The sequence below is a fragment of the Eutrema salsugineum genome, unplaced genomic scaffold (genome assembly GCF_000478725.1).
Source record: "Eutrema salsugineum unplaced genomic scaffold, Eutsalg1_0 scaffold_2, whole genome shotgun sequence".
Taxonomy (NCBI): domain Eukaryota; kingdom Viridiplantae; phylum Streptophyta; class Magnoliopsida; order Brassicales; family Brassicaceae; genus Eutrema; species Eutrema salsugineum.
In genome coordinates this window covers 5278962-5299612 of record NW_006256829.1, presented here as the reverse complement: position 1 = coordinate 5299612, position 20651 = coordinate 5278962, and the positions used below count along the sequence as shown (strand labels likewise).

Below are 20651 nucleotides of genomic sequence, written 5' to 3'. Positions count from 1 at the left end.
TTTTTTTTACCAATGAAAGATTATCAAAACGAAACCTTTTCACTTTCCAAGTGGTGACGAAATTTTGGTTGTTTTGTTTTGGTACGTGACTGCCAAAATTGGGTCTCTGGTGCTTCAAGCTGCTTCAGTTTCAAAATTTTCATCTTTATTCTCCTTTTGTAATGTGCGAAACTCGTACTTTATTTTGGTGGCAGAAACAAAGACAATGTTTACATTTGAATCCAAACAATTAAATCAATCCGTAGAAACATAAAAGTTACAAACGTTGTTAAAGACGTCGTCGTGGTCAGTGACTATGTTGAAGAATCCGGTACACATCGACGACTCCAGAAGCAAAATCGGGATCAACTGCAGCTTTTACAGCAGTTCCTGCGACGGATTTAACATTGACCGGAGGTATTAAAAGCGGCCCGATCAGAGGAATTTTCGTCACTTCTTTTGGGAACAGCTTCAAAACCTGTAGTGAGAAGATGTTTTGAGAAAAAGAAAAAAAGAAGAAAGATTAAGACTTTCATCTTATTTAGAATTTCAGAACAATCAATGACTGATACAAATCTTATTTACCATTTCGAGAGGAGCTCCAATGAGACTAAGTGGCAACTTTATGCTACCGACCTGACGAGTCCCGTGTATGAATCCTGGCCTTAAAACCGTTCCTAAAAAAAACAGAGGAAAAAGATTCAATAAGTGAAGAATTATAATGAACACATTACACACACGCATAAAATGAGAGAATTTGCACACCTCTGTTTCCGAATTTATCAAAAATCTCAGCTTCAGTTGCTCTCTGCAAACAGATTGACAAATGGGTCAAAGACATATGCTATAACTAAGAACTAAGCCAAAAAGGAGAAGAGGGAAGTACCTTCCCATCGAAATATCCACGAATCAAGTTATTTATGACACCAAAATCCGCAGCTGATATGTAGACAAATCTCTTCACACCTGAACATAATATGTTAAGGTCCTTTTTCTGTCAGTTTGCAAAAGAACAAACTGAAAAAAGGTTTTTTTTCCAGATGACTTAACAATTCATCCCATAAAATTACAAACAAAGAAGATATCAAAATGCATCAAAATCTATGAAAATTTTGACCTTGCTCTGCTGCAGCTTTAACAGCATTAATGTTTGCAGTTCCGTTAATTTTGACCATATGTGAGTTGGAACCGAAACCACCAACACATGAAATCTGCAAATATATCCAATATGAGATTGCGGTTGAAAGGAACCATATGATGTAAGGACCTTATTAGAAGAAGGTTTCTTAATTACCACAGATGTTATTCCTTCTAGTGCAGGCTTCAGAGAATCGGGTGAGAGCAAATCGCCTATTGTTTTAGTAGAAAACAAAAACGCGAGTCATTTATCAAAGTCTTTTGTTTCTCAAAATGAGGAAGAAAGGAAATGCGTTTCTCGGATCTTGGAAGTACCTCGATGCCAGGTTACATCCTCGACCCATGAATCATGCAAAGAAGATCGTCCAGACCTATGTAACAATGCAAAGACTAAGGTTAAGCTACGTAAAGGCAGTCTATGACTAACAAACAGACTTAAAACAAAAATAAAACACTGAAAAACGAAAGCTGGTAATGATACAAATACCTGCTAAGACTAGACACGGAGAAACCTTGTCTCAGTGCCTCCTTGCAGATATGAGAACCAACATAACCATTTCCTCCCAAAACCAATATCTACATTCAAGGACAAAACAATCTTAAGACCAACGTGACAGGTTCAGAGAGCAGAAAGAGATAGTTTGTGAACAATTTGCTATGTTATTTCACTCCTGATAAATGTCGAGCAACCAGGAAACAACGGAATCAACCAAAGAATATTTGAATGTAAGAAACAAACACTTAAAGAGAGTGGAACAAAGAGCACTCTCAACTCTCTCAAAAAGAGAATGCCACAATGTCTTATCAAACACAAAAGCAATTAAAAAGGGAATGATCTGTTACCTTCTTGTCTCCTGAATGTGAAGCTGCAGTTTTGGACAGAAGCCTTTCATTTCCTCTCTGAGTGATTGAACTGCCAGAGAAAGAGAAGATCATCACAAATCAATCACTGTTTGCAACATGTATCTATGATTTTATCAAGAAATCACACAATTTAGCATTAAGGTCAACAATTGGGACACTGAAAGGCCAATGCACCCCCAAAATAAAAATCCTGTCCCTAGAAATGATTCTTCTTCGGTAAGCGTTTTATCGACAGAATCAGAATAGAAGCAAAGATGAATACTTTATTCGAACAGAAATAACTCACGACATGGCGACGACTGAAGAGGATGCCTGTGATCGTGTCCGAATCAGAGACCTAAACATCGTATACTTAAACCTACTAGCTGAGTGTCGATTTTTTATTCCGTAAAACAATGTTCCTCAGGGAATTACTATGATACGGAAACTTGGGTAAGCGATTTAACAATTAGAAACTGCAGAAATCTATAAAGTGGAATCGTTAGAATCCTGATCTCCGAAGCCAAACCCAAAAAAAAGAGGGACCTTTACCAAAATCACAACTGTGTACGATTGTGGCGTTCTAGCTTCCACGTAGACGATCCACGTGTCTCCGTCTTAAAAAAACAATTTTGGTTTTGAACCTTTTGGTCTCCACTCTCCGGTAGAATAACCAAAAAAAAAAATAAACGGGATGCATTTGTGTCTTTCCGTAATCAAATACTGATTCTATTTCTTTGAAAAAATGTTAGTCCCATTACAACACAAACTCGTAATATTGTTAAAACCTTATAAAATAGATCATTCTTGGCACTTACAGTTTAACACATAAGAAACCAAAGCTAATTGAATACATTTTAAGATTTGGTTTAAAATTATGGACAGCTTCGCATGAGCTCAACCGAAAACAGAGGATCATATGATCGAATCAACAGCAATACCATTATGGACTTTAACAACAAAATTAACTCTCGGTTAAGCTTTTGAGTGTTTCTTAGATCCAATTCATTTTCAGTTTTACTTGCTAGAACGTCCTAATAACTATTTTTTTTCTTTCTAAAATGAATAATATATGCGTGTTACTAATATTAGTACCAACTAGAACATATTTTTGTTCCTTAAAAATATTAAAGTTGTATTATACACTGAATTTAAAGAAGAGTTCTTTTTAAAAGTGATATAACGTTTCTTACCCTTATGGCTAAAATAATAGCAACTAACCAAAAGAAATCCACATGACTGAAAATACTAAAATATATATGTTTGTCACCTAATCATACTTAACTTGTTTGTAACAGTTGGAAAACATATAAATAACTTGGTATATATAAAAAAAATTAAGCTGATTATCTTGTGGCACTTCTCTAACAACAAAATCAGCAAAGAGAAAAACATATAAATTGAAGAGAAGAAAAAGAGGCTAAGTATATCGGTTATAAATATAATTTAAACGTCAAAAATTGCCGACAAAAAACGTCCAAATTAGCGAACAGTCATCACATTGTGGATTTAATTACTTGATTGATCACTTTGTATTTTGTTGCGAGCTATTTTGCAATAATCATAACTCATAATTTAGATGTGACACCTACTCTTTTTCCGTAGAACAAAAAGATTCACAAATTTTCCATGATTAAATAATTCACAACATAGAAACAAATTAGTCTCAATACTGAGATAATCTTATTTTTGTTCTCAACACCACTCCTTTTTCTCTCTCGATCTTCCTTCAATGGAGCTTCTTCATTCTGCAACAACTCCAAGCAAACAAAAGCTACTCATTGTAGTGACCATTGCCATATCACTCTTCACCATTATTCCTCTTCTCTACCCTTTTGTTGAAGACCCTAACTTCTTCCTCAAGCAACAACCTCCAAGCCAAACCAGCATCCTCAAGCTCCAGAACGGCCTCGTAACAACACAAGAGAGCTGCGACATATTCTCCGGAGAGTGGGTTCCTAACCCGGAAGCACCTTACTACACCAACACGACGTGCTGGGCGATACACGAACACCAAAACTGCATGAAGTTTGGAAGACCCGACACGGACTTTATCAAGTGGAAATGGAAACCCGACCGGTGCGAAGATGGCTTGCCGGTTTTTGACCCGTTTCGGTTTCTTGAGATCGTGAGAGGGAAAACCATGGCGTTTGTTGGTGACTCCGTCAGCAGAAATCACATGCAGTCTTTGATCTGCCTTCTCTCTCAGGTAACAACAGAATTTCCTAATTACCCATTTTTTTTTCTAGTTATTTCTTTTTAGTATTTATTTGTTTGTTAAAGTAAATATTGCTTGATGTAGGATTTAACCTTATTCTTATCGTTCTTTCTTTTTTGGACATATTTTTGAATTTTAGTTCAGCATCTGATTTGTTCTCAGTTGAAATAATGATTTCACTTAATGTTTTCACTAAAATAAGAAATTAGATTAGATGAATAGATGATGTAAACTGATCGGAGTACTATTTTGTCAGTAAACCCTCCTTAGACAGTTTAAAGTTTAATGGCCAAAAGCATTAAAATCAGTAAAATCGTATTTTAGTACACATGCACCAAGTAAAATCATATAACCACTCTTGGCTTCGAAGTAACATACTAATCGATGAGCTAACTTAAATGATTAGGTCATATGTATTATTTTTTTATTAGTCGAGCTTACACTTTTAATAAAGTAGTATAAAAGAAAGAAGTTAGATGTGCATCATTACTTTGATCATATACCATTATGCTTAATAAGTGTGTGAATATGTATATATATATATATGATATTACCTAAGTTTGATAAAATCATATAACTACTCAATATTCGTTATATTTAAATAGAAGATTGGTACGTGCATAAAGGTGATTTTGGTTCACCGGTGCCACAACAATTATTGAAATAATGTTTTTGTTATACAGTTCCCGTCCAATGATTTTAGGTGTTAATCTAATTAGTTTACTTTCTTTTTTTGGGGGTCAACATCTAATTAACTAGTTTACTTATGGTTAAAGATTCTGCGACAAAATTGAATACACATTGACATTTCCCCCCAGTTTACTCTTCGCTGGCTTTCTTGTTGTTAATTTTCGGTTTGGACTTTTGTGCATTATATATAGAAATCGAATCTCATCTAATTTGGTGGAATTTGTCTTCAAAAATGATAGCATTGTTTATTTCATTTTTAGATTAAAAGAAATTGAATTTCTTTTAATCGGTTCGCTTTGGTTACAATTTGTTCAAATTTCAGTATTAATTACGTAGTAAAAGTCCAGTTAAGTTTCTTCATTTCTTGAGATTAAAAGATGGATTTTAACACTGTCAGGTTGAATATCCGGTAGACGCTTCGGTCAAGGCCGACGAATATTTCAAACGATGGACATACGAGACATACAATTTCACCATCGCCGCATTTTGGACAACACACTTGGTCAAGTCCACAGGACCTGTCCCGACACAGCCCGACCATACAGATCTTTTCAATCTACACCTTGACGAGGCTGACGAGAGTTGGACAGGCGAGATAGGAGACTTTGACTACGTGATCATCTCCTCTGGCCACTGGCATTTCCGGCCATCAGTCTACTACGAAAACCAGACACTCACTGGTTGCCACTATTGCCAACTACCAAACATAACCGATCTCACCATGTTTTACGGGTATAGAAAAGCGTTTAGAACAGCGTTTAAAGCGATCTTGGATTCAGAGAAATTCGAGGGCGTCATGTATTTACGGACATTTGCTCCGTCACATTTCGAGGGTGGATTATGGAACGAAGGAGGGAACTGTTTGAGGAAACGACCTTATCAGAGCAACAAGACTCAAGACGAAGTGACAATGAGGCTACACAAGATTCAGTTGGAAGAGTTTGGGAGAGCTGAAGAAGAAGCGAAGAAGAAAGGCAAGAGGTTAAGACTACTAGATACGACTCAAGCCATGTGGCTTAGACCCGATGGTCACCCGAGCCACTACGGCCATCTTCCCGAGGCTAATGTCACGTTGTACAATGACTGTGTCCACTGGTGCCTGCCTGGTCCGATCGATAACCTCAATGACTTCTTGCTCGCTATGCTAAAGAGAGAAGAAGAAGACAAAGGACTCTCGGCTCAAGTTCGGAAAATGTTGTCCTAATCTGCGCATTTCTCTATCTCTCTGGTTAATTTATTAGTACTCCCTCTGTTTTATTATAGTTGATTTTCTAGATTTTTTTTCTTGTTTCATAATATTTGATTTTCTACATCTAATTAATGCACATCTTTTCTTTAAGTTGAATGAATCATATTTATTTGCTTTACAAAACTTATTAATTGTAAGCATTAATTAAAAGAGAGGAGATGAAAAGCCCAGGTTAAAGTAAAACCAGTAATACTAATCAAAGTAATGAAATTAATTGTAAAAATAACCTAATTAAACAAAATAAACAGCAAATAATTGAGCATTTATAACTTTTTTAATCTGTGTGCAAATATTCAGAAAATCAACTATAATGAAATAGAGGGAGTATAATTTAAGAAATGGTCAAATGTTGTGCCTCGTTATTGGGTGACCACGAGCTCACCATTACACCATATATACACATAAATATTTATGATAAGACCATACACCATCGTCTTGAAGGTGGGAAAATGGAGCTTCCTTTGTTTGCAATCCTTCAAAGAACACCAAGAATCGCAGTTACATTAGCATTTGTTCTATTTCTCCTCACAATAGTCCCTGCTTTATATTCTCTCCTTGCCTATCCAATCTCACCTCTATCAATCTCATCACTAGCAACTGATCGTCCCCCTCCATCCGATGATCATACTCGTCTAAGTCAACTAAGTTCTTTATCAAATCCCATTCACGCTCCACCTGACCATACGCCTTCAAGACATCGGGATTCATCATCAGATCAGAGTCCTTCACCTGAGAATGGTCCCATTCCGGCTCCATCTCATCATACGACTTTAAGACATCGCAAGTCTTCGTCTGGTCAGATTCCTACACCCAAGAATGGTCCAATTCCCTCTCCATCCAATCATACACGTCTAAGTCAACTGAGTTCTTTATCAAATCAGACTCCTTCACCAGTGCCAACATCTGATGATCAGTCTTTCCCTGTCACTGCATCAGTATCGAGGACGCCGATCAGAGATGATGAGCAGAGGTGTGATCTTTTTACTGGGGAATGGGTACCGAATGAGGAAGCTCCATATTACACAAACACAACGTGTTGGGCAATACACGAGCACCAGAACTGCATGAAGTACGGGAGACCAGACACCGGTTTCATGAAATGGAGGTGGAAGCCAGACAGCTGTGACCTCCCAATCTTTGATCCTCAAGAGTTCTTGGAAATGGTTAGAGGGAAAGCCATGGGGTTTGTTGGTGATTCCATCAGCAGAAACCAAGTCCAATCTCTCTTGTGCCTCCTGTCTAAGGTAAAAACCTAATCTAATTGTCAATGATCACAAACTAACCAACATCTCTCAATGTGTTGACTTTTTTTTTTTTTTTTTCCTTGTAGGTGGAATATCCTGAAGACATTTCTTCTTCTCCAGATACAGATTTCAAAATATGGAACTACACATCCTATAACTTCACTCTTCATGCTATGTGGTCACCATTTCTAGTCAAGTCTACTAAGCCTCCGAAGTCCAGCCTCTTCAGCCTTTACCTTGACGAGTATGACACCAAGTGGACTAGTCAGATCGACCGGCTCGACTACCTGGTTATATCATCCGGCCACTGGTTTTACCGGCCGGTTATTTTCTATGAAAACAAGAAAATCACTGGGTGCCAATACTGTGAGTTACCAAATACGACCGAGTTGCCTTTGTACTACGGATACAGGAAGGCTCTAAGAATATCTCTAAAAGCTATACTCCACAATTTCAAGGGTCTGGCGTTTTTGAGGAGTTTTTCTCCTCAACATTTCGAAGGTGGGGCGTGGAATGAAGGAGGGGACTGTGTAAGGACACGGCCTTACAGAAGAAACGAGACTATACCTGAAGGTGCAGATCTCAAGATTCACGACATTCAACTAGACGAATTTAGAGCTGCAGAAGAAGAAGGAAGGAAGAAGAAAGGTTTGAGGCTCAGGTTAATGGACACGACACAGGCAATGCTCTTGCGACCAGATGGGCATCCTGGGAGATACGGCCATCTGCCGAATGCAAAGGTGACTTTAAGAAATGACTGTATTCATTGGTGCCTGCCTGGACCTATTGATACTTGGAATGATATATTGCTACAAATGATGAAGACAGAGGAGTAGAAACCATTCCCTAAGAATGAGTTGAAGAAACTAATATCCAAAATTAATAAAAAATTGTAAAGAAAGATTCTTGTAGGAGTCTCAGTATTTGATTGCCATGTATTCATATGCCAGGACGGAAAACCATTTGGAGAACAATTGTCGTATTCCTATTGATTTTATATGCAGTGTTTTGACCCCCTTGTGCAAACTAAAAGCACAAGAGAGTACTCGTGTACACAATTTCTCAAAAGGAGATCTTGATGAAAACCAGGACGTGCAAAGCCAAAATGTAGACGACAAAAGCTGACCTGAGATACATTAGCCTAGTTTGGGTCTCATTTCTGGTAGCAGATGAATATGGAAGGTAGGAATGTGCATCAACTTCGTGGTCTGATCCAAATCCCCTGTCTGAATTTGTTCTCTTGAATCTGTTCCTTGCAGCATTCCCCTCGACGTTAAAGCTCTCATATCTTCTCCACAAACTGTTTAGTCTCTCTAACTCCAACTCATTCGAATGAATCTCACCAACAATCCCCTCCGCTTGTTTCTGATAGGCATATCAAAAGTTTCTGTTAAGAAACAGTTTAAAGAGAAAAGTGTAGATTGATTTGGCTTGAGATGGACCTGCTTTGCAGCTAATTGCTCGATTAAACTATGCAGTTGTTTATCCAGGGTCTTCTCTCTCTGAGCTGTGAAAGCAAAACCTTCCCAGTTAGATAATGTGAATGAAACTTTTCAGGCTATCCACCTATCTAACGGAACCAAGAATAGATCTCTATTGGATTCTTATTAAAAATAAGCTGTCTAACATAGCTTTTTGGATTCATATATGTTGGAGACGTGATGGTCTGAATGGGGATAAACTAGTAACTTTACAAATCAGACTGAAGTTTCTTGTGTGAGAACATGAAGAAAGCTGAGAAATACAATCAGTGTTGATGACAAAAAGTACCTGGAGAAGGCTGCTTCAGTGCTCTTTCCTGAATAGCAGCCCAACTCCTCTCTAACTCCTGAACCTTCTCTTCCATTGAACTCTTAAAGAATAGAATAACTTACACCGCAGTCACATATACAGGATCAGAGAATTTCATACCAATGAAAGGTAAAATGAAAACTACTAACCAAATCGTTCTTTTTGCTCTCCAACTTTTCTAGCATAAGAGCCTTCGTGGCTTCTGTATCTGCTCTATCATTTCCATTCCCATCAGGTTGGACAACAGATTCACCAGAGCTTTTAGAATGCGTTGCATCTAGAGAAGCTTGTGCATCTTCTTGCTCATTTATCAAGCTTTCCACAACATCTTCTAGCTCCTGCTTAATATGATCCCAAGTGGTAGCAAGGAATCCAGAGAAGAAAAGGACTAGCATTCATATCTCAACAAGACCACAGACATGAAAAGAACCACTCTATTTATAAAAAAGAAATTGTCGAACTTCATCTTTATATTTCACAACTCACCTTCAACTTTTTAACAAGAGAATCTGCTTCATGTCTTTTCTCTTCTATTTTTGTCTCACAGATTGATATTGCATTCTCATATGCACTGTTTTCTTCTAGCAACGTCTGCTCTCTCATTTGGGCCTAATTGAAAAAGCAAAGGAAGAACCATGAGAATAGTAAATTTTCCCCTCTGTATAATGGATCACCACTACAAAATCACCCAAAGACATATCCAATTTATAGCAGAAACCAACATTCTCGAATCAGCTTCACCATTTCCGAAATGAGAGATGCTTAATTACTCAAATCGATCCAATTCTCTTGAACCAGAAAAAAACCTGTTCACGAGTAGCGGAATGCGAATCAAGCTGAAGAGTGAGAGCGGCATTGGAGGCTAGGGAGTGAGCAAGAAGGTGAGGTAGACGCTGAGAGATATCCGGTGGAGGCAATCTGAGCCGCAGATCTTGGATCGAACGGCTGAGAGTTGTCGCTTTACGGCCAAGCTCATCGACGTATTTCTGCTGCTCCTCCGTGAAAACCAGTGGGATCCGATCCTTCTCATCGCCTCCCTCTTTTCCATTTTTTCCGACGACATCGGCGGCCCAAGCTAGAAGTCCAGCCATATCTTCTCTCACTTAGTCTTCTTCTTCGTCGTCTTCGTCTCTTTGGTCTGACACAGACGGGATTCGCAGGAGTCAGGACGATCGCAGAGCTAACCGAAGCGGTTGGTGCTTAAACCGGTTCGGTTCGATTGTGATAGTTGAATTCTACTACTGTACTGGTTCGGTTTGGAATAAACTGGGTAAGGGTTTGATAAAAAGATTACGCTCAAAATGGCTTCTTTTCCGTCGTAAATCTGGGCCTTGAAAACTGGGCTTCGAAAACCGAGAGATTTGAAACGGAAAACAAAAATTAGATATAATTAATTATTTTAATATACAAATATAGTTATTAAAATTTACAAATCAGAATTTTAAAAATTAAAATTAAAATAGTTATTTTCAACAGAAATTAATTGATATGAAAACCGCGTATTTGTCAAATAAGAAATTTGAAATTTTTTCTAAAAGTATATCAGTCATATATAAATGCATTGAAAGCAACATTTATATAGTTATTTTTAACAGAAATTAATTGATATATAAGGAAAACCGCGTGTTTGTCAAATAAGAAATTTGATTATTTTTCTAAAAGTATATCAGTCATATATAAATGCATTGAAAGCAATATTAATATAGTTATTCTTAACAGCAATTAATTGATATATAAGGGAAAACCGCCTGTTTGTCAAATAAGAAATTTGATATTTTTTCTAAAAGTATATCAGTCATATATAAATGCATTGACAGCAACATTTCTCCTTTCTTGTTTTTTTATACGTTGAAAGTAACATTTCAAAGTAAATGTAAATGGTATAAAAATAAATTTCTAAGAGAATTCTTATATTTTCCTATTCAGTAGGAGCAATACCGCGTGTTTTCTATTTGCATTGCTTGCAATCAACCCTCTTCCTCGTTCGCTAAGCAAAACATAAATCAGAAACCCCAAGCATCTTCCAAAACCAAAACCAAAACTATCCAACAAAATTTGGAATTTTTTAGATAATTAATCCAAATCAAACATTGTTATATTCAATCAAACATATGCCTTAAGTTGTTAACGAAAATTTTTTGTTACAAAATACGAATAACATTCGTAGAAAATAATGTAATCAACTCATATTCTTAATGTTTTGTTTTTTCTTCATCTAGTTCATTTGGGCATATATCAATACCTTGTCTAAGGTTTAGCATCTAGCAAGTCTCCTGCACGTTCCCAAAACCTTAGCTTGTAAACCAGCTTATCTTATAAATTTACAAAATCTCCCCTATATTTTTCTTTCTAACCAAACAAACCCACACGAGTCACGACCGTGTCATAATTTAATCGTAAAACAAACACGACGACGAGTCACGACCCTGTCACAATTAATTTAGAACAACCCCTTGGCTAGGAACCTAATTTATCTATTTCTCCTCTTGACTAAGCAAACATGTTGAAGAAAGTGAGGCGAAAAGTCAAAGTCTTTGTCACCAAACCCTTTAAAAAGCCCAAGAACAGACCTTTAAGACCTCCATCACCAAAGCAAACTCCTCCTCCTCATACTCCACCACCATCTCCGCCGCCTCATAATATGGCTTCCTCGAGACAAAGGAACGCTCCGTTTCTCTTCCCGACATCCAATTCCTCTGTTTTACCCGACCCGTCTGCTTTCTTCAGCAACGATCTCCTCTCAACTCCTCTCCCAACAAACTCCTTCTTCCAAAACTTCACTCTAAAAAATGGCGATCAAGCTGAGTACTTTCACCCTTACATCGTCAAACCATCGGTTTCATCACTCTCGCTCTCATACCCATCTCTTTCTCACAACTCTGCTTTCATCTTCGAGGCTTTCAACGCCGACATCACCATCTCCGGGTCAGACGGACCCGACCCGCATTCCAGGAAAACCCATCTCATCTCTTCGTTCAGCGATCTCGGCGTCACTCTCGATTTCCCTTCCTCCAATCTCAGATTCTTTCTCGTCAGAGGAAGCCCGTTTATCACCTGCTCCGTCTCCGGTAACTCCTCCATCACAATCTCAACGATTCACGCGGTTTTATCGTTCACCGGAAACAGCTCATCCACGAAATTCACGGCGAAGCTCAACAACAACCAGACCTGGCTGATTTACGCTTCCTCGCCGATTAATCTGACCCAAAACGGAGGCTCTTCGATTAACTGCGGTGGTGGGTTCTCGGGTATTATCCGGATCGTCGTGTTACCGGATTCGAACCCAGATTTCGAATCAATCCTCGACCGATTTAGTTGCTGTTACCCAGTTTCCGGTGACGCCGATTTCACAAAGCCATTCGCTTTGGAGTACAAATGGGAGAAGAGAGGCTACGGAGATCTCTTGATGCTCGCTCATCCTCTTCATCTCAAGCTTTTAGCAAGCGACGACTGTCCAATCTCCGTTCTAGATCATTTCAGGTACAGCAGCATCGACGGAGATTTGGTCGGCGTCGTTGGAGATTCATGGGTTTTGAAGCCGGACCCTGTTTCGGTGACGTGGCACTCTATCAAAGGAGTCAAAGAAGATGCTCACGAAGAGATCATCTCAGCACTCGTGAAAGACGTCAACGCCTTGGATTCCTCAGCTCCGGTCACGAATTCGTCCTACTTCTACGCGAAACTGATCGCGAGAGCCGCGAGGCTAGCTTTGATCGCCGAAGAAGTTAGCTATCTCGATGTGATTCCGGCGATTAAAAAGTACTTGAAGAACATGATCGAGCCGTGGTTAGACGGGGGTTTCGAACCAAACGGGTTTCTGTATGATCCTAAATGGGGAGGTGTGATCACGAAGCAAGGATCGAGAGATTCGGGAGCAGATTTCGGGTTTGGGATTTACAACGATCACCATTACCATCTAGGTTACTTTCTCTACGCGATTGCTGTGCTCGCTAAGATCGATCCTTTGTGGGGGAAGAGATACAGACCTCAAGCGTACACTCTAATGGCGGATTTCATGACATTGGGGAAGAAGAAGAAAGGGGCCAATTCCAATTCCAATTCCAAATACCCGCGTTTGAGATGCTTCGATTTTTTCAAGCTCCATTCTTGGGCTGGAGGGTTAACGGAGTTCGCCGACGGGAGGAATCAGGAGAGCACAAGCGAGGCCGTAAACGCGTATTACTCCGCCGCCTTGTTAGGGTTAGCTTACGGCGATTCACATCTGGTGGCGGTGGCTTCAACGGTCTTGACGCTCGAGATCCACGCCGCGAAGATGTGGTGGCAGGTAAACCGCCTAAAGTAACAGATTTTAATTGGTTAACTTTGGTTCGATTCGGTATAGTTATAGTTATGTTTTTTTTGGATATATAACCAAATTCAAACCAAACACAAAAATCTCATTAAACCAGAACGGTTCGCGCTACATTTAATGTAGTTTTAAATTGATTTTTTTTTTATTCTTGGTGGTGGCAGGTGAAAGAAGACGACGCAATTTACCCGAAAGACTTCACGGCAGAGAATCGAGTGGTGGGGGTATTATGGTCAACGAAGAGAGACAGTGGATTATGGTTCGCGCCAAAGGAATGGAAAGAGTGTCGCCTTGGGATACAGTTATTACCGTTACTTCCGGTGTCGGAAATTCTCTTCTCCGATGTGAATTTCGTGAAGCAGCTCGTGAGTTGGACTTTGCCGGCGTTGGCGAGAGAAGGCGGCGTCGGAGAAGGCTGGAAAGGATTTGTGTATGCTTTGGAAAGCATTTACGACAAAGAAGGAGCGATGGAGAAGGTTAAGGGCTTAAATGGGTTTGATGACGGAAACTCTCTGAGTAATCTGTTGTGGTGGATTCACAGCAGAAACAGTGATGATAATGATGATGAAGACGATGAAGGTGGATACGGTGGTCATTGCGGTGGCGGGAAGTATTGCTCGTTTGGTCATTATTGTAATTAAGCTTTGCGTTTTGGTTTGTTGAAAATGAAGTTTATTACTATATAACTTTATGTATGAAATAAAACTTGGTTCGCCTCATTGATCTTCCATATCGAGATTTCGATAGTGAACCTTCAAAATTTGAAAAATAAAACAGATGCTGTCAATTTTACAGAGAATATACAAGTGTTTTAAGTTACACATGAAAGAAACAATCAATCATATATGCATGTGTCTAAGAAGATTAACACATAAAAAGTCATGTCTCTCAAGGCTTTGGAGACTAGATAGTGTTATAAGTGAAGAATTCTGTCATTTGTATAAATGTTTTATGTGCCAAATGAATTCCATCTGGGCTTATGCGTCTATCTTGAAACTCTTTCTTGAGAGAAGCTATGACCGCTTCAAAATGGTTGTTGACGTGTTCCTTTGCAAATTCTTTCAGATATTTTAGACATCCCTTGTCGTTATAAGGACATATGATTGATTCTTCTTCTGGTCGTTGAGCTAATGCGAGTGAGATACATAACGATAAGACAAGTGCCACCAAAAGAACGTAAAGAGAAGTACAAGGAAGCACAAATGTAGACACCATGATTCTTTTTAAGCTTTTGAAAAATGCAAAAACAAAATCTGAAGAAAAAAGAAAATGTAGATGTTGACTATTTCTATATATACTGTCGATGACGACAACAAAGTATTTCTTATTTTAAGAGCTTTCTTTGGTTTCTTGTGGATAAGTTAGTGATCTCTTCATGCTTATCAAGTAATTAGTTTTTTCTTCGTTTCAAGTTATCCGAGGTTAACTTCTTCTCCATCTTTTTTTTTTTCTTTCTCTGCGGTGGAGTATTTATAGGAAAAGATAATCAAAATCAAAAACAAGATAAAAAAAAAAGTAGGGCAAACAAAATTTGGATAGAAATAGTAAATAGTATTCAAAACATTTATCTATAAACTCTTTGAAAAAACATTTATCTAAATTCTACTGTATGTCGAAATACATTCGTAACCTATAGTAGTGATTTTACCCAAAGTCTCCATCTCGAATGTTCGAGTTCGTATTGTAATTATTATTTTCTTTCAAAAATTTCTGACGTATTGTAATTATAAAAAGCACACTGGTCTTGTAGATATTTTAGCCCATTTCTTGCGTTGCATGCACTCGATCGACCGAGCTCTAGGGTTCTCAATTTCCATTGTGCGTATGTCTAACTAAGATTTGCAGTTTGAACACTTGGTCATATATATATATATAATATGGAGTTTTAATTTATCTAAGAAAACAAGGTTTTACTCGTTGGTTACATTGTCCATCAATTGCAGCGAGTAAAGGAAGTATTCTGAAAAGAAAAAGAAAAAAAGATAGAGAGTTAGATTTTTGAAAAATTTTGGTTGATGGTTTATTTTTGTAGTGGAAGAAACTGAGTGAGTTGTTTCTTTTTTTTTGTGTCGGTTTTTGTTAAAAACAAATTCATTATCTTTTAAATTTTAAAATGATGGACGTGGAAAAAAAGTTTGGATTAGGTGGCTCCAATTTGTCTTTTTGTTGGTCCAAAAGAAAAAATAGATTAGTTTAATGCAATGATAAAATGGTTAGTTTTCTATTAAAAAAAAAAACGTTTATGATGATGCTTGTTTAGAATTTGCTGTCAATTACCACAAGCTAGAGCTATAACTACTATAAGCTAATGTTATAAAACACGAATTATTTCTTAAAAAATAGAAGATTAACGTGGCATGTTCTAGTGGTTGGAGGGTGTGCCACTGCTACATGATCTTGAGCTTGTGAAAGTGATGGATTTTCTATAACATTCTGAAATATTCGTCAGACTTGGACCCACGAAATTTAGTCGTTTGCGAATGTGAGAAAGAAGATATTTAAGCCCCATGACTTACTACTAGTAATAGCTAGGATGTCGTCAGTATTCTCCAATGCAATCAAAATTAACTAACAAATATGTATTAAAAATAACAAAGAAAATTAACATTTCCGGTGTGTAATCATTTAAGTTTTGAAATTATTAGCATTAATTTAAACATCTTAAAGACACTGAAATTTTGTATCTGGCATTTGACAAAGTTTTATGGGGGTAATAGGATTTTCTCTCTCTTTTCTCCACCTTATTTATACACTCTTTAACTCTAATCACTTTATTATTACATGATTGCCGTTTTTTAAAAAATCTATAATTACATGAAATATAAGGTTTATTAATTAGAGGGGGATGAAACGCCGTCGTTTGAAAGAGCTTCTTTTTATATCTACAGTATTTCCTCCTAGTGAAGGGAACGAAAGGAAAGCGCACAAAAACTGAAAGATACAGAAAGTTTGAATTTCGAGAGAGAGAACTCATACATCACAGCATCACCGAGAAGAACACGAGGAGAGGAAGAATCTCTGAGTCGAGATTCGCTAATTTCACGGCGAAGGATGCATTCGTCTCTGGAGATTCAGCACCCAGAACGGTGCCGTCCCACCACCTCGACGGTATCGGAGATCGAGGAGGTTATACCCGACGACTCCGATAGAACGACTCTTCTTAACGGCTCTTACGGTTTGTCTTCACCCGAACCGGTTCGCCGTCGAGTGCCCGGGAAGCTGCCGGCGGACGGAGGACCTCGTCGGGTTTCCCGGCAGCAGTCGTTCGGCCGCGAGATCGGCCACGCGGCGGCTGAGACGTACCTAATTACTGGACTTAGCTTCAAACTTCTTCGATACCTCGGGTACTAAATCTCTCTAATTTTCCCGGTTTGGGATAGGTTTATTGATGATTACGCTTGATTGGTTGTAGATATTAGCTGGCTTTGAGCATTGTGTGCACGGTATTGTTAAAAATACAATTTTTTTTTATATATCGTAGCTGTTGCTTGTTCTGCAAAGAATCATTGGAACTAATCTGTTTTTTTATTGTGCTAGTTGATTGAGATTTGGGAACTTAGCTCTAATTAGGGAAAGTTACTTCACGTGCTGTTGATTCACTCTTGATCTATTATTGAACATGTGATAGTTTCGTTGCAGAGACGAGCCTGTATCTTGAAATATGGTTTTATAACTTTTGTATGTTTATCCATATCAGCAAGGATTTATTTTAATTGTTTAGTTTTGTTCAGGGTAGGCTATCGGTGGATCACAAAATTACTTGCCCTTACATGTTATGCTATGCTGCTTATGCCTGGCTTTCTTCAAGGTTTGATTTTTTTTTTTTGTTTTCGTCTTTGCTGATGAATAAATACATAGAAAGGACTTCTTCTTTACATCAAGATTCTGTCTTCTGGAAATTTAGTCTTTTGATTTCTCATCCCAAGTTTGTTTCTACGTCTGCAGTTGCATATAGTTATTTTTTCTCATCACAAGTCCGGAGGAGTGTAGTGTATGGAGATCAACCAAGGAACAGGTTTGTGTGTGAACTAAATAGAATCTTACCTTCTCCTTTCACCTCGGCATAAAACCGTATGTTTAATGCCTGCTCTTATCACATCACCTATGTCTGAGACTGTTGATGTGTTTCATGTACGAACGACGATTCGGTAGGCTGGATCTGTACTTGCCAAGCAACAACGATGGCATGAAGCCGGTTGTGGTTTTCGTGACTGGGGGAGCTTGGATTATTGGGTGAGTAGCACATTGGAGTTACGACATTCATAAGATTGAAATTCGTTCGTTTTACAGTATCTGTGCATGTAGTTTAGTGTAGGGTTGATAAGTTATATCTCGTGTCCCAGTTCCCCTGCACAGTGATAGAAGTATTCCTTCCACCTTATCCTTTGTTGGTATTTGGGTTAGAAAGAAACATTAAAGATCCCGATGGGTTCTGTATTCTTATTTCACCCAAGTTTCATCTTCTTTAATCTTGCACTTAATGAAGTCACGTGTTAATAAGTTCATGTTTGCTACTGTTGTGCTGATATTTAGGTACAAAGCTTGGGGCTCGCTCTTGGGAATGCAGCTAGCAGAAAGGGATATCATTGTAGCATGTGTTGACTACAGGTACTAGTGTTCTTTTGAATGTATTACTTACTCTGGATTATACTTAGTTGGTATAACTATAATCCAGACAAAATCGAAAATACTTTAGCTCTGTTTGGAGCTTTTTGGGATTTGAAGATATTTGAAAATCTATATTTTTCTTCATGCATTTACCAAGCAATCCCTTCCTTTTGGTCCAGAAACTTTCCTCAGGGAACAATTAGTGATATGGTGACGGATGTTTCTCAAGGAATCTCATTTGTGTGCAATAACATCTCTGCATTTGGAGGTGACCCCAACAGGTTTCAACTCATTCGCTTTGGTTTTGTTCACCATTTGATCTTCCAAATTTTTCTCGAGTATTGAACTGCGTGTGCTTGTTTCTGTAGGATCTACCTGATGGGGCAATCAGCTGGTGCCCATATAGCCGCTTGTGCTCTGTTGGAACAAGCTACTAAAGAATCAAAAGGAGAGAGCATCTCTTGGAGGGTTAACCAAATAAAAGCTTATTTTGGATTATCTGGAGGGTACAATTTTCTTAACTTTGCTTCTGGATGTCCCGTTTGTTTCTGTGTTAAATCAATTGGTCTGTTCATCGTTTTGAACTTGAACAGGTACAATCTATACAATTTGGTTGATCACTTCCATAATCGGGGCCTGTATCGCTCGATTTTCCTAAGGTAAATTCTCAGTTAATCAAATCCTAAACACAGTCTGATTACTAATGTTCAACTCCGTCTTGTTGTAGCATAATGGAAGGAGAAGAGTCCTTTGAAAAATTCTCTCCGGAAGTAAGATTAAAAGACCCAATTGTCCGAAAAGCGGCGTCTCTATTGCCTCCTATTATGCTTTTCCATGGATCCTCAGACTATTCCATACCAGCCGATGCAAGGTATATATCATCATCCTCTTGAAGTCATACATTGCTAACTAATCCTCTGCTTCTCTAAAACTTCCTTTTTATGCAGTAAAACTTTTACAGAGGCTCTCCAAGCTGCTGGAGCCAAAGCGGAGCTTATTTTATATACCGGTAAAACACATACGGATTTGTTTCTTCAGGTAAGCCACAGAAATACGCTACCTTACATTTGTGTCACACTCACATAGACTTAATTAGCACAGTGTGGGTATAATAAAGGCATGAGATTATTTGTTTTAGGATCCCTTAAGAGGAGGTAAAGACGAACTCTTTGATGACATAGTCTCTGTGATACATGGCGAGGACAATGACGCGCTGACTAAAGACTCATTGGCTCCTCCCAGAAAGCGTCTTGTCCCAGAGTTGTTGTTGAAACTAGCTCGTGAGGTTAGCCCCTTCTGACCGCCAAAACAAAAAAAAACAAAAAGAATCGTGTTTAGTATGTTGATCCTCAGTAATTATCTTTGTTACTTGCTCTGTATTTTTCATTCTCAATTTGTTTCTTAAATATAAATAGAAACTTTCTCACTCACCTGTTATGTTGCTGAAGCTACAAAATATTCACTTTTAACTCAAAGACTCTTTTTAATCAACGAAGTGTCAGCCCGATTAGAATCATTAGAATACGTTGGGGCTTCAAAATCTAAAACTTCATGAATCCCACCAATTTTATTTGACACATGTTGATTTAAATACATACCAGTAAATGATCACTTCCACAAGTTTGAAATCTACTAAAGCTAAAATTGATAAGATCGAGTTTTATCGTATGCTCAAAAGATGATAGAGATCAGATGTGACAACACTTATGGACTCGTGCATGCTTTGTTTCTATTGAAAATGATGGTGATCATATGCAAATTGGATTCGTATAAAACAGACCATAAGAAAATGTTAATCTAACAAACCTTAGGGGACCCACCATTTGCTTCAACTTGTGGCTTATGTTCTTCCTAATCTTTAAGCTCGAAGCGACTTGGCAGATTCCAATTGGCTCCTGGGATCTCCACTGTTTGCTACGTTCACATGACCGACTTGATGTGATAACCATTTTGTTCAAGTTATCTCCTAAAATATCACTAAACCAGACAGCATCATACGAAAGATCACAAATGGTTATCACTTTCTTAACAATGCTAAACACTTTCCATCAGAAGAATTACCATTTAGAATTTTTATTTAAAAATCATTCTAAAAAAGTGCAGCTGCAACCACCTCTGGAACATTGATTGTTAAGTGATGGCTCTGAGACTCTGGAGAGAAACCTGAACCGTTAAAACATTACAAAAGTTAAGAATCCAAAGGCTGATGGTCAAAGCCAAAGAGCTAACCAAGTTTCCAGCTTTACCAAAATAGTAGTGTATCTGTAACATCACGATATTCACGGGGCAGAACCTAGGCAACATGTTGTTGGGTCCCATAGAAGATTACTTAGGAAAAAGAGATTACAATAGAGAGAGAGAGAGAGAGATAGAGTAGAAACTCTTGGTGTGGCTTTCTTCTCCAATGTCAAGATATAAGAAGAAGACTAGCTTAGTAGTAGTTTTCACTTTTTTCATCAGAGTTTGATGATTCCAAAAGCCAAACGTAAGCATCTATGGACTGGACCCCATACACAACCTTTCGCAGAAACTCAGCCAGCCACAAGATGATCAACCAACTTTTCAAGGCCACTAACTTCTCGC

General features: G+C 38.2%; 7 protein-coding genes across 7 annotated transcripts; 4 read left to right on the top strand and 3 right to left on the bottom strand.

The window, feature by feature from the left end:
* Nucleotides 1-162: 162 nt before the first annotated feature.
* LOC18018870 (uncharacterized protein At1g32220, chloroplastic) lies at nucleotides 163-2574 on the bottom strand. The gene is made up of 10 exons (XM_006400054.2): nucleotides 2267-2574; nucleotides 1960-2029; nucleotides 1604-1692; nucleotides 1432-1487; nucleotides 1274-1329; nucleotides 1097-1190; nucleotides 866-945; nucleotides 745-787; nucleotides 565-656; nucleotides 163-457 (listed from the first exon to the last, which is right to left on the bottom strand). The coding sequence occupies exons 1-10, from the start codon at nucleotides 2323-2325 to the stop codon at nucleotides 287-289; spliced, it is 810 nt and encodes a 269-aa protein (XP_006400117.1). The 5' UTR covers nucleotides 2326-2574; the 3' UTR covers nucleotides 163-286.
* A 1114-nt stretch (nucleotides 2575-3688) lies between these two features.
* Nucleotides 3689-6164, top strand: LOC18018869 (protein trichome birefringence-like 19). The gene is made up of 2 exons (XM_006400053.2): nucleotides 3689-4168; nucleotides 5265-6164. Exons 1-2 carry the CDS (start codon nucleotides 3692-3694, stop codon nucleotides 6069-6071), a joined length of 1284 nt encoding a protein of 427 aa, XP_006400116.1. The 5' UTR covers nucleotides 3689-3691; the 3' UTR covers nucleotides 6072-6164.
* Nucleotides 6165-6475: 311 nt separating this feature from the next.
* LOC18018868 (protein trichome birefringence-like 21) lies at nucleotides 6476-8270 on the top strand. The gene is made up of 2 exons (XM_006400052.2): nucleotides 6476-7360; nucleotides 7447-8270. Exons 1-2 carry the CDS (start codon nucleotides 6566-6568, stop codon nucleotides 8194-8196), a joined length of 1545 nt encoding a protein of 514 aa, XP_006400115.1. The 5' UTR covers nucleotides 6476-6565; the 3' UTR covers nucleotides 8197-8270.
* LOC18018867 lies at nucleotides 8267-10304 on the bottom strand. The gene is made up of 6 exons (XM_006400051.2): nucleotides 9958-10304; nucleotides 9638-9760; nucleotides 9301-9489; nucleotides 9131-9212; nucleotides 8803-8867; nucleotides 8267-8725 (listed from the first exon to the last, which is right to left on the bottom strand). The coding sequence occupies exons 1-6, from the start codon at nucleotides 10240-10242 to the stop codon at nucleotides 8423-8425; spliced, it is 1047 nt and encodes a 348-aa protein (XP_006400114.1). The 5' UTR covers nucleotides 10243-10304; the 3' UTR covers nucleotides 8267-8422.
* A 1177-nt stretch (nucleotides 10305-11481) lies between these two features.
* Nucleotides 11482-14259, top strand: LOC18018866 (probable endo-1,3(4)-beta-glucanase ARB_01444). The gene is made up of 2 exons (XM_006400050.2): nucleotides 11482-13436; nucleotides 13625-14259. Exons 1-2 carry the CDS (start codon nucleotides 11652-11654, stop codon nucleotides 14099-14101), a joined length of 2262 nt encoding a protein of 753 aa, XP_006400113.1. The 5' UTR covers nucleotides 11482-11651; the 3' UTR covers nucleotides 14102-14259.
* Nucleotides 14260-16381: 2122 nt separating this feature from the next.
* LOC18018865 (isoprenylcysteine alpha-carbonyl methylesterase ICME) lies at nucleotides 16382-19385 on the top strand. Its single transcript, XM_006400049.2, has 11 exons — nucleotides 16382-16804; nucleotides 17192-17268; nucleotides 17406-17475; nucleotides 17613-17693; nucleotides 17994-18068; nucleotides 18248-18349; nucleotides 18437-18574; nucleotides 18662-18727; nucleotides 18796-18939; nucleotides 19016-19106; nucleotides 19207-19385. Exons 1-11 carry the CDS (start codon nucleotides 16512-16514, stop codon nucleotides 19366-19368), a joined length of 1299 nt encoding a protein of 432 aa, XP_006400112.1. The 5' UTR covers nucleotides 16382-16511; the 3' UTR covers nucleotides 19369-19385.
* Nucleotides 19386-19885: 500 nt separating this feature from the next.
* LOC112086776 lies at nucleotides 19886-20387 on the bottom strand (the record flags this gene model as incomplete). The annotated part of the gene is given in 3 exon segments (XM_024156524.1): nucleotides 19886-19931; nucleotides 19933-20018; nucleotides 20298-20387. Coding segments are annotated over 3 exon segments (222 nt in total), but the record flags the coding sequence as incomplete, so codon positions are not given.
* Nucleotides 20388-20651: the final 264 nt, after the last annotated feature.

Bases quoted from the DNA above. Each gene is read 5' to 3' on its own strand.
- LOC18018870 (XM_006400054.2), bottom strand. From the start codon at position 2,325: ATGTTTAGGTCTCTGATTCGGACACGATCACAGGCATCCTCTTCAGTC. The intron at 1,693-1,959 runs GTAACAGATCAT...CCTTGAATGTAG, and splicing joins CACATTCAGGAGACAAGAAG to ATATTGGTTTTGGGAGGAAA. The intron at 458-564 runs GTAAATAAGATT...TTCTCACTACAG, and splicing joins TTGGAGCTCCTCTCGAAATG to GTTTTGAAGCTGTTCCCAAA.
- LOC18018869 (XM_006400053.2), top strand. From the start codon at position 3,692: ATGGAGCTTCTTCATTCTGCAACAACTCCAAGCAAACAAAAGCTACTC. The intron at 4,169-5,264 runs GTAACAACAGAA...TAACACTGTCAG, and splicing joins TGATCTGCCTTCTCTCTCAG to GTTGAATATCCGGTAGACGC.
- LOC18018868 (XM_006400052.2), top strand. From the start codon at position 6,566: ATGGAGCTTCCTTTGTTTGCAATCCTTCAAAGAACACCAAGAATCGCA. The intron at 7,361-7,446 runs GTAAAAACCTAA...TTTTCCTTGTAG, and splicing joins TCTTGTGCCTCCTGTCTAAG to GTGGAATATCCTGAAGACAT.
- LOC18018867 (XM_006400051.2), bottom strand. From the start codon at position 10,242: ATGGCTGGACTTCTAGCTTGGGCCGCCGATGTCGTCGGAAAAAATGGA. The intron at 9,213-9,300 runs GTTAGTAGTTTT...CTATTCTTTAAG, and splicing joins AGAGCAAAAAGAACGATTTG to AGTTCAATGGAAGAGAAGGT. The intron at 8,868-9,130 runs GTACTTTTTGTC...TTGCTTTCACAG, and splicing joins ACTGAAGCAGCCTTCTCCAG to CTCAGAGAGAGAAGACCCTG.
- LOC18018866 (XM_006400050.2), top strand. From the start codon at position 11,652: ATGTTGAAGAAAGTGAGGCGAAAAGTCAAAGTCTTTGTCACCAAACCC. The intron at 13,437-13,624 runs GTAAACCGCCTA...TGGTGGTGGCAG, and splicing joins CCGCGAAGATGTGGTGGCAG to GTGAAAGAAGACGACGCAAT.
- LOC18018865 (XM_006400049.2), top strand. From the start codon at position 16,512: ATGCATTCGTCTCTGGAGATTCAGCACCCAGAACGGTGCCGTCCCACC. The intron at 16,805-17,191 runs GTACTAAATCTC...AGTTTTGTTCAG, and splicing joins AAACTTCTTCGATACCTCGG to GGTAGGCTATCGGTGGATCA. The intron at 19,107-19,206 runs GTAAGCCACAGA...TATTTGTTTTAG, and splicing joins ATACGGATTTGTTTCTTCAG to GATCCCTTAAGAGGAGGTAA.